Here is a 12,148-nt window from a genome sequence, read left to right on the forward strand (position 1 = left end):
AAGCATTGTAATTCATTACTTTCGTTGGAATTTGTAGAAGTTTGCAATCATAACCAACATATAATTAATTACTCTCAACTTCATCAAAGAAATTTTAGGATAAAATAAATCTGAAATTCATTCTCTAAAATATAAGCTTCAGAAATAAAATCCTCACTTCACAAACTTTAAAATGAACAAAAAAGTGAATAAATTTTCCTTTCATTAACCTTCTCATGGCGCTTAAGTAGCTGATGTCTTTGCATGAAATACTGATCTTTAAGTTGCTGTTTGAGCAGCTGATGTTTTTCTTGTAAGTGTCGTTCTTCAAGCTCCCAAATTGCAGCTTCTCGAGCTAGAAAAAAGCAATTTTCAAAATGTCACTTTGATCTTTTTACTAATGTACTTTGGCTGCATTTTAATATTTACATAAAAGTGTTCTTACATACACTACTTACACACATGATGACATTCTGAAATATTACCAATGCAAAGATAATATCTTTTGCTACTTTCCATTCTGTTCTAATGTCCTATGAACAGAGAATGCTCTACCCTCAACATCAAAATTCTATTTAATCATCTTAATGAGAAATAAATAAAAAATCTAAGCTATTTCTTAGGAGAAATAAGTGCTTAAAATCTCATTCTATCATGTAGCCACAAAGTATACCGACAATTGTAAGGCATAATGAATATATAAAATTATTCAAGTATATTTCTAGCATCATCTGGACAAAAAGATGTTTTAAGGACTCTATGTTTATGTTCACTTGTCAAAAAGGAATTCTATATCTTGCAGTATTTGTTAATTTTATAAATTTTTTCCTTTTGTTTACCTCAACTTTATCTTTCCCTCTACCACTCTAGCAAAAAAAGTATTCAAATAATTTTCAAGGTATATCTCAGCAATGTTTTTGATACCATTTTACACATATACATATGCTACATAATTTTATATACCTCTCATGAGCTGTTGTTTATTATTCAGACACTCTCTTTCAATATTGGCTAACTCTGCCTTCTGCTGTTGGATGATCTTTTTCAGAGAGCCATCTAATTCTTGCTGTTGCTTCTGAACAAACTCTTGTTCCTATTAGACATAGTTAACCATCAGTTAATAATTATTTACTGAACAAAACATCCATTTATCAACATAACTGCATATATTAATGGTTTACAAGATTTCTAAACCAAGTTTCTCAAGTTAGCAAAATTGAAAAATACTAAAATTATATAGTATATATATAAATGTATTGGTTCAAGTCCAGAAAAGAAGTACTAGAATACATATTATTCTTAATTCACTATTAAGAATAATACAAACAAAAGTAGTCTATAATCTACCCACAATTAAAATGCCCTGTTATACTGGCATCTCTGGGAAAATAGTAAATTTACAGTTTCTAAAAATGACTATTCATTCCACTATGGTGTGGCTAAAACAAGAACAAGAAATGCCTTTTAGAAAGAAAGGCAATAAAGAGCAAATAAATAAAACAGATATCAGAATTGTAAACTCTCTATTTTTCTAAGCAATAATGAGTTAGGAAGAAATACCGTGGCTACACTAACAGAGAAAGATAGTTTCTGTATCAACAGCTGGGCCTAAAAAGAACAACAGTTTGAGGACTTAATAAGAAATATTGCATTGCTAGTAAAATGTGAACGAGAAATAGGAAAGTGAGCTACATTTTATAAATCTATAAAAAAAATTCCTTATAAACAGAGATTTCTAACACTTTTGGGATTTACTCATTCATTTAACAAACCTTTACTAAGTGCATACTATTTTCCTAAATGCAAAATTTATATTTTAAAAATAGCCTTCGATTACTGTGTAAGAAAGGAAATGTTAAAGTGACTTATGGTCTTTATGCTAGATCATACATTTACAGAAAGAATAATACCCAAATTCAAGAAATGTAAACTTTGCCAGGAAATGTTTGGATCTCCATCCCTCTCTTGGTAGTTATAGCAGTTTGTGATTAGCTCACGGGATATTCTAATCAATCTGAGTGTTGATTCAGAAATTTAGGGTTGAAGCACTACTTCGCCTATAATCCCTTCTCTTGCACATCCAAAAGATAAAACCCCAAGGTCCTTATTGGAACTATTTTTTAGGCCTCAGACAGAGTCTGATAGGATCTAGATCACTACCAGCCTGGCCTTTAATGCACAAAGTGTAAGTCTAGCAGTGTTCCTCAAGATGCTTGTCTTACCACTGTGCCTTCGGAGGTGAGGATTGGGTCTTACCATTCATGACACACTGTTAATTTGGAGTCACAAATGCTGCTGTCTCATCTGCATCTTAATTTGTATTGTAGCATAAATACAACTTATGTAGCAGCAGAAAGACTAATGAATTGCCTCTACAAAATACACTGCCAACTTAACTATAGTCACCTATATAACTTTATCACAGTAAAGAAAATAAAAATAAAAGAATATTTAAACTCAACTACACAGAATAAGGTCTTCTGAGTTTTATTTAAAGAGATGTAAAATCTCTAACTCTATCTTTTAAGTGGTTATAACAAAGTAAGTTGTTCAAGCTTCTCTTTTTCTTACAGTAATTACCATTAGTAATAAAAATTAAATTTTCTCTAATTTTGCTATAAAATTTCTATGTGCAAACTTGTTAAATAAACAATATAACCTATCAAAGGGTGTTCAACATTTTTATCATTCGTTTGCATATAGGACTTTTAAAAAATATCTGTGTGAATAGAAAAAACAATGGGTCCAAAATTAACTAGCATATATTACTTTTAGAGTCAAAGAAATCAAGTACAAAAGTATAAGATGGGGTGAATAAATATTTATGTGAAAATTAAAAAGCTAAAATAAGACAGAGCCACTAAAAAGTGAATATAATTTCTTGTCAATGAAATTTTGGGTCATATTTACTATACTTATTTAGGAGTTCAGTTCAAAGAAAACCTTTATTGAGCACTCAGTAAATGCTGGGCACTGTACTAGTTGCAGGGTTAATAAATTTAATAAAAAAACAGTATTGCCTTTAAAGAGCTTCCACTCTATTATTTCCGAACTGGTTTTCAGTTCACATAAATAGTAGGCCCCTTCCCTTAGTACTGGACTTTCGAAAATTCAAAAGTAAACCACAGAAAACTCAAAAGCTGAAAACAGAGGGTCTAGAAACCATGCTACACAATGAATGACTAAAAGAACTACATGCCCTCAAGCAACTAATAATAAATGAGGGGAAAAGAAGAGCTAAGACTGTTATACAGAAGCAGGCAACACTAGCATTGTGCTGCTTCAGAAGGTACAATAAGGATCGACAGGTAAGAGTCAAGGTAGGCAACGTATGGAAGTGCTTCCTGACACTCAGAGTTAGCCAAGATACCAGCTGCCTTATAGAGATATGGACTTGAATAATTAAGCTGAGTCTGGATGATTACATAGTCAAAGATACTGCACAAATAATTTTTATATTAAAGCTAAAAAATTATCTGAAAGGTCCATTACATAGTAATTAATATATTTTATTACATCAAAAGATATGAAATTTTAACATTATTGCGCTTTCATTAAATTTTCTAACTTCAAAATCCAAGTATAATACATTCACAATGGAATTTTTACTTAGAAATGACTCTTACGATCTAAAAGAAAAGTGATCTTACATTCCAAAAAGATTATATAAATTACATCCATCCTATTAAAAAAACAACAGATGAATCTGGTCACTAGGAATAACAAATAATCTTAAAATGGACACATAAACTGTAAAATGAGTGCCCTTTAAATGGACAAGTTTGAATTTTAATAAGGAATTTTATCATATTAATCAGATAACTACGAACATTAAAAATACACAGGGTCCAAAAAAATACAGGGGGTTGTAGAAAGCTATTAGAGTGATGATATATTGGGCTATTTTTACAGAATTTGATAATTTTAACTCAAGAGCTAAAAATGGCAATGATCAGAAAAATGATTGTGATTCACAATTTCTCCCTCTTGTTAAAATATTAATGTTTTGCTTACTCTTTTAGAAAACTATAGGGTCCAACAGCTGCCAATAATAAAAAAAATAAGCCTAATTTCAGGAGAGGGAAAAGGAGGGGCTGAAATCAATCTGTATTCTATCTACTTCAGTCGCATATATCAAACGTCACAAACAAAAATTAGATTGTTAAATAAGCTAATCACTTCCCTATAGAAACTCAGAAAGCATACAGCCTGGAATTCCAGACTTAATTTAAAACTACAGCAAGGAGAATAGCAACTCACTATTCATTATGGACAATTTGAATAGTGAAAACGAGAGTTAAATGTAACTAAAATTACCACTTTTAATATGGCTTTTCTGACCATATCCATAATTAAAACGTCTAACATAAACATATGCAATCAAAATGTCACTTCACACAAAGATAAAAATCGAATCACAGCATTCAATTTCTCACATGTGCAAAGCTCATAAAATACTACTTGGAATATCTTTCTTGAAAAAAATGAAAATCTCAAATTAAAATTTGTGGTGGGGTAGACAGAAAAAGAACACTATATTAGAAGTGTTCTAGTTCCAGCTCTATCATTAATCTCTTTTATAACTTAGGCAGATCGCTTGGACTTCTGTGCCTTGATTTCTTCATCTGTAAAATGAATACACTCCATCCCAATGTTAGGGTGGTGCCAATGAGAACGAAATGTGAAAACTCTGAAGAAAACTATACTATAAAGTTCATGTCAGGTTATTAGTTATTGTCATTACTGACATTATTATCTATCAATCTTCTAAGATTTTAACGAATAATTTTAACGAATGAAGCTAACAATGAAAAGGCACATGTGAGTCAAAGAAAAAGCAAGTAAAACAGGAAAAGGCATCCTCCTACAGGCACGCGGGACTTACATCCTGTATTTGGGCGTTGAAGACTGCACAAGATGACAACTGAAAAGACTGAATCATGACCTGAGCAACACCCTGTGGATCAGAATACAATGCACCTCCCAGGTGAGAATATAACCGAGTGACTTTTTATAAATGGAAAGAATAATTACACAAATGCTGAGTTTCTTGAAGCCTGGAACAAGTCATTTAACACAGGGGCCTCTTTCTCATCTATAAAATGAAAGATTTGAACTAGATCAATGGTTTCCAAGCTCTAGTTTGCTGGTGTGATTTTTTTTTAAACCAGTCAAACCCTCTTTTAAAAACTCACCAAAAAATACATAAAATTTGTAAAACAAAGTGGTGCTGCTTGAGTTGAAGAGGAAGCAAGGCCCAGAGCCCCACAGTCCTTGCTCTTGAGCGGATTCTCAAGGTACTTCTTCCAAACTCAAATCCTGGAAGCACAGTTTGAAAACCACCGGATAATCGAATATACTCCAGCTCCATGACTATATGACTATTCTTTACAAATTATCAAAAAAATTTAAAATAGACTCTGTAAAGTTATCAAGTTATACCACCTTCATTAAATGCAGTAGCTAAAGAGAAATACTTCTGAAATATGTTAGACTACTAAATTCTTCATTAAATTTACAGAAAGAAATTAACTTTTGCTTTCAGCATTAGTTGGAAAATACAAGCTAGTCCACAAAATTATAAGAAAAAACACCAACAAAGTTTTATTAAAGCACAGAATCACCTAATTAATTCAACACTAATGTCTCCATTTTGACTCTGGAGTCTGATATATTACCTTTTGCAATTTAAAAAGTCTATATTCCTTTACAAGACAAAACTATATTATTATCTGGCTTGAAATCTAAGTTATCCAAAAAGAGATGTGCGACCAGCAAGGACTTCCTCTTCACCTAGTAACAAGACATGGTGAACAACAACCATTGGGTTAGGCTGATGAGAGTTTAGATTTGGCACAGAAAGGGTAGCTTAAATATGGGAGGCAGCATGGTATGGTGGGTTTGGTGGAGTCAAACTTGCCTAGACAAGAATTCTGGTTCTACCACTAACCAGATATGTGACCTTGGATGTAGGATGGAGGTACAAGAGTAACCTCATACGATGGGAGGTTAGATGAGTTTATACAGGTAAAGCATTCAGAACAGTACTTAACACATAATAAACGCTGGGCTTGTTATTTAGCCAAGACAAAATTTTCCCTGGTTCACAGCAAAAACTAAATTTATTCAAATAGGCTAGTTTTATTAAAATTTTGAATTCTGAGGTATTTTTCTTATTTCTCATAGTGTTAAAATAGTCTCTCCTTTAAAATGATGGTGACAAGTAAATGGCAAATGGTAATGTTATTTAAAAATATCCTTACTTGGCAAAAACAACCAAAAAAAAAATGAACAGCAATCCATTTGTCATGGTCCTCAATAGTTTTCGTTGTTACTATGTTTCTTTCCATGGGTCTGTAAAATTCAAAAGTCTGGGAATCACTTTTTAAACCACATAAAATCACATTAAAAAGATAATTTAAAGCAACAGTTAATATATAATCCATGTCTCTTCTTCCTTTCCTTGACTTATGTAACTACAAATTGAGCTCATTCTTCTTTGCCTCCAGGCTGAGGGCAAACTTAATTAAAAGATGATTCCTAGTATAAAAGACCTTGTAGTCATGTGAAATAATTCTAGAAGAATATGTTGAAAATACTAATTAATCTAGTTTTATAAAGATCTTAATTGGCTCAGCCTTATCATAACCTGAATCAAGTTTATATAGGTAAAAAAAACAGCCTATTTTATAAATTGCTAGATTCTGAATCAAAAAGAAAAACATACTTAATATTTAAAATCTGGTTTTAAGGTGTTTATGTTGTTGAGTTTAACTAATAAATGTTTGATTGACCATTTAACATTACCATTTACCATTTTTCTTTTAACTTTAAACTTTATATAAATAATGGCCTTTTAACAGGCATTCTTTTCATACTCAATCTCTGTATTTTTCTATCCTAAAAGCCTTATCAAACATTGACATTACTACTTAAAAATATAAGTTTCTATCATGATTAAAATAAGAATACCGTGGATTATATATTAACACACTTCTTTGCTTCATCTGAAGTCAGCTTTCCAAACATTACACTTAATTTCGTATTAGCAACTTAAATGTCACCATTAGTGTGAATTTAGTACCACATAAAGAATGCCCTGGGAACCTTTGTATGAGAAGTCAACATCATCTAATAAGTATAATTAGAATTTATCCTTTCAACCATGGTTTATTGAGCTGTGAGAATGCTTTCTGTTTTTAGTAGCATTAAGCTGCTGCTGTTACCTGAGCATGCTGGCTTTGTGCAAGCTCCTCTTTCCTGCGTTTCATGAGCTCTTTTCTCAGCTCTTTGGGTGCTTTCTCCACTTCATTTATAACCTACAGTGTATAAGCATGCAGGAAGTGGGGAAATAATACTTTCTCCACAGCAAGCATTTGTGTGAGCAGACAAGCTAAAAGTCAAATATTAAAGCCGTTAGAAAGTTTAACATGCATTAGCATAGGTGTTAGTTTGGTGAAAAAGAATGAAAGGACAGAACATGCTTAATCTCAGTGCAGAAAGGGACATTACACCATGTAGAGGTTAATTAGTTGCTTGATTATCCCTAATGTATCATTCTCTCTTAAAGATCCACAGACAATCAGTAAAGGATTACTTGCAGCGGTGATGCTGAACTAAAGGTGATAAACTCAAATGACCTTGAAAGATCATAAAATTATAAACATGTTTATTGACACTGAAATTCTGGACATATAGGAAAACTAATGCCATTTATAAAATGAAAAATTTCATAATTGGCTTGATAAAACCAAAGAAATAATTTTAAATAAAATCCACTTAATGAGACCAAAAGAAAAAGGGAAAATAAGCCTTAGAATACACAAAGAAGAAATAAATGGACACCAGATTTTCTTTTTTCATAAAACACACCATTTTATACATGGTGTGAGAAAAATGAACATATCTGATGATTTTGTGTTGGATTAGGATAACATGCTCCTTTGCGGACAGTTTAAGCCAAACTTAATTGTCAACTTTAAAAGCAGTAATATAAGCACTCACAAAATAATTTTAATATGCTGATTTATTACATCAGATAAAGTATATTATAAAATGAAATAGTTTAGAGCTCCTTCTTTTAATCATTTCAAAATTCCAGATATGTATTCCACCTAAAAACAGATCTATAATCCAACTATGAAAAATGATCATGTATTTACAAGTAGAAGAACCAAAAGCAACCAGATTCCAAATCACCACATGCTACTGATGGTCCATGAAAGAGACTGATTTTGATTTAACAGTGCATTTAGAATTTCCCATCAGTAATTCCTCATGAAACCAAATCACCATTAAAAGAAAGAAACTCCCCAAATGCAAGAAGTTCAGTGACAGGAAAAAAATACATAATATAGTTATTTAAAATACGTATATCTCTAACATGTTCACTGGCTTAAACTCTCCTACCCCCAAACACTAACAATAATTAGAGACTTTTATATATTTAGGATTAAATATTTACCTATAAAATTAGTTTTATTTAATCTGAAATTGAAAAACAACCACTCAAAGACAACTACCCATGATTTCAAGAAAATTAACAAGTAGCATCAGTAAAAGTCATACATCATGATATAGAGCAATTCTTTATAAACTATATTAAACAGTGATGAAACAGTAATTTTTGAAATGGTAGCTACATCAAATAAAATTATGTATTATTTCATTCAACTTTACCTAAAGAAATCATAGAACACACTACATTTATTAATGTTGATTCTATCCTTTTTAAAAGAGATTCTCAAGTTCAGCAATATGATGTTCAATTTTCTGCATAATTTGAATGTTCGAGTCAATGAATCTGGGTATTTGAGACATGCAACAAAAGTGAAACTGCATTCACTAGTTTGGCTGAAATACTTTGGTTCCAATCTAATAGATGTGGTCATAATTATTTCCCCTGCTGTCTTTTATCATATAAAAAGGTGCATTTTCTTTCTAAAGGTACATAATAAATGATAAAATTATCTCTGAAAACTGCTAATATGTAAAGCTCTCTTAGTTTTAATTTGGGGAGAAAAAAACACACACAATATGTAAATCTCAATCAAAGACAATCTTTCATACCACAAATAGATTCTATAACAATGTGGAATAATTTCAGGAAAATGAAAAACTTCATTCTACTCAAATAACTTTACAGATATTTTCCACTTGTGATTCTTCAAAGTATCTCGCAATTTAATGAACATAATTATAGATATTATTTCAAATTTCAGGTTACTCAGCTTTTATTTTGGCACATGTCCAAGAAAGGCAATCAAGCTAATCAAGAAAAAAATTTTCAATATGAATTAAATGTTACAAATAGTGTGATGATTTATTACTGCCATCTGCAAACGGAACATAGTAAGTTTTTTTAAAAAAATATTTCTATCTACAGCCATGCCACCCTGAATGTGCCCAATCTCGTCTGATCTCGGACGCTAGGCAGGGTCGGGCCTGGTTAGTATTTGGATGGGAGACCACCTAGGAAGACCAGGTGCTGAAGGCATTTAAAAAAAAATAAAATAAAATTTCTGTCATAGGCAGAAACGATAGTCCAAAAGGAAAATGAAGACGGTTCAACATTTAGCTGGACATTTTTAAGGGTAATTTGTGAACTTAAACAGGTTATTTCAACATCTTCTACTTCAGTTTTCTTGGCAGTAAAATGGGATAACACCTGACCTTACTACTACTGCCCTACATGACTGTTGGGGTAAAAAAAAAAAAAAAAAAGTGCTATTTAACTATCAGGTATTATTCCTATTCTTTAGACAGTCTTACATGTGCAATAAAAAAAACGGCTTTAATAATTAAAAAAAGTAGTTACACCTACCTCCTTCTTTCGGTTCTTTAACATATTCTGAAATTTGGACAACTCTTTCTCTTGTTCTCCTTTAATGCGTTTGGCTTCATCTCGTAAGCGATTTGTGTGTTCTTGCTCTAGACGTTCAATAGTTTGTTTCTGTTGTTTTTCTAGATTCTCGATTTCTTGGTCATACTGTCGCTTTTTGCTCTGTAAAACAATGTTGCTCAAGATCGTTTAACTTTCCTGTCAGTCATATCAACTCATTATTATGAAGATGTTTACTAAGAGTACATAACCAGAACAAGTCAAATGCACTAAAATATGAAATTTTTCAAAAAAGATAAGCATTGCATATCTTCTAACGTGGAAAATAAATACAGTTGACCTTTGAACAACACGGTTTGAACTACACAGTTCAAATCTTATATATGGATTTTTTTCAATAAATATACAGTTGGCCCTCTGTATCCCCAGGGTTTGCATCCACAGATTCAACCAACTACTAATTAAAAACATTATTTTCGATCTACAGCTGGGGATCCATGAATGCAGAATGTCTACTATATGCATCTTTCTATGCCATTTTATATAAGTGTTTACCTGCAGATTTTGGTAGCTAGCAGGGGCGGGGGGGGGGGGTCCTAAAACCAACCCCCCATGGATATCAAGAGACAACTGTAGTTAAGTTTTTGAGAAGTTAAAAGTTATACATAGATTTTCAACTGCATGGGGGTCAGCATCCCTAAACTCTGCATTGTTCAAGAGTCAATTGTACTTTTTTCTATTACACAAATAGAATAGTCAAAATTTTTAGACGATCCATAAGAATATCCAGTTGCTATGAAATACTAAAGTAAGAAAAATTTCAATATTTATCCAATAAAATTTTTGATAAATCAAAGGTCTTATCTGAAGTCTATTTTAATAATGTACCACTGTCATTTTCAGATTAATTATTCTTCATTAAGATTCTTAAAATAAACATCCTTTCATTTCAATGAATCTTTTAGAATTATAAATTTACTCATTCAACAAAAGATTGCTGCTTATATAAAACTTTAGTAACATTGCAATTTTGGATATAAGTAGAGTTAAATATTTGTAAAGGGTGTTTTCTTTAAAAAAATTAAAAAGCAAAACATTCTGAAAAATATTTTGTGGGAAAAGAAATAGTTTTTATAAAGCTCTAAAAAATAGAATACAAGTATCATAAAAATACTCAATAAGAACAGAAAGTTATTTTCTTAGGAATTTTCAGTTATGAATAGGGTTGTGGAAGCTTAACTGTAGGAGCCAGAGAAGTTAAGTGGGTTTTGAAAAAGCCCCCAAGAAATTCTAATACTTAGCAAGGTTTAAATACAACTCCTCTAGACTGTCTTAAAATCTCAGAATTCTAAAATCAGAGGGGTCAAATTGTAATGATGAAAAATTATCCAGCAACAGGAGCATCTAAGAACTTTGCGAATCATCTACTAGCTTCATGATTCCAAATTTTCATGACAGATTTTAACCAAAGAAAAATGAGGACATCCATCACACTATAAGTCAGTGACAGGAAGGTCAAGATGAAAGATCTTTTTGGGCAAGAAGCCAAAAATAAAAAATAAAAAAGCACATCCAGAACACCAAAGAGATAAAGACCAGAAATACATCACAGAGCCAGAAAATTCTAGTAATCAGAGAACAAGTTCTACACGCCACCAGTCGGTTCTTTCTTAAAGCACAAAATTACATTATGAACAAAATAGTACGAAAATCTAAGATTTTACCATCATTTCTTGCTCAAAGCGCCGGAAAATTTGTTCTCGTTGCTGTTGCAGTTTGCTATTGAGCTGTTGTTGGGCTCTTTGCTCTTCTTTTTGAAGAAATCTTAATTCCCGAAGTTCCTGACGTCTGATAAAATTTAACGGCAATGATAGAGGAAGATAACAAAAATTACACCTTTGAAGCAATGCTTTAAAAAAACTTTAAAAATAATTTTTTTCTAATGGAAAAGTAACAAAATAATCCAAAATTAGCCAAGACTTTCCTCATTTCTCTATTCTTTAGACTTTGCGGAGAATGAAAAGAAGCACAAAGCCAATTTTAATTATGTTGTTTTTGCTACTCACCTAAGAAACCTCAATTCTTCAGTTTTGGAATCACTATCCGTAACTATCTTTGACGTTGTTACACTCACTTCTACACCATCAACAACAAATTTGCGTGTTTTCTTCAATGTTTTCTTTTGTCTTCTTGTTTCCTGAATGAGGTTTTATTTTAGTTAGCTTTATATGGGTAATACTAGAGACAGAAAACATTTTCTTCTTAAAAATAAAAAACTGAACAGCCATGAAGACTACACATGTAAAGAAAATATAAACCAATATAAGA

The 12,148-nt window shown here is 31.6% G+C and overlaps 1 protein-coding gene and 1 pseudogene across 2 annotated transcripts in view; one reads left to right on the top strand and one right to left on the bottom strand.

Annotated features, from left to right (window-relative positions):
- The window catches only part of SLK (STE20 like kinase), a 45,350-nt gene that overhangs the window by 7,400 nt on the left and 25,802 nt on the right, over positions 1 to 12,148 (bottom strand). The window contains exons 10-15 of one of the 2 annotated variants that reach the window (XM_015596364.2): positions 11,887 to 12,017; positions 11,545 to 11,668; positions 9,803 to 9,982; positions 7,206 to 7,298; positions 943 to 1,072; positions 210 to 334 (exon numbers count right to left, since the gene is read on the bottom strand). In XM_015596364.2, the coding sequence (XP_015451850.1) occupies positions 210 to 334; positions 943 to 1,072; positions 7,206 to 7,298; positions 9,803 to 9,982; positions 11,545 to 11,668; positions 11,887 to 12,017 (783 nt within the window). The remainder of the gene's footprint in view (positions 1 to 209; positions 335 to 942; positions 1,073 to 7,205; positions 7,299 to 9,802; positions 9,983 to 11,544; positions 11,669 to 11,886; positions 12,018 to 12,148) is intronic. The other variant, XM_006920886.3, reaches the window with a different exon arrangement.
- LOC112470144 lies at positions 9,357 to 9,475 on the top strand (annotated as a pseudogene).

Source organism: Pteropus alecto, unplaced genomic scaffold, assembly GCF_000325575.1.
Source record: "Pteropus alecto unplaced genomic scaffold, ASM32557v1 scaffold177, whole genome shotgun sequence".
Lineage (NCBI taxonomy): Eukaryota > Metazoa > Chordata > Mammalia > Chiroptera > Pteropodidae > Pteropus > Pteropus alecto.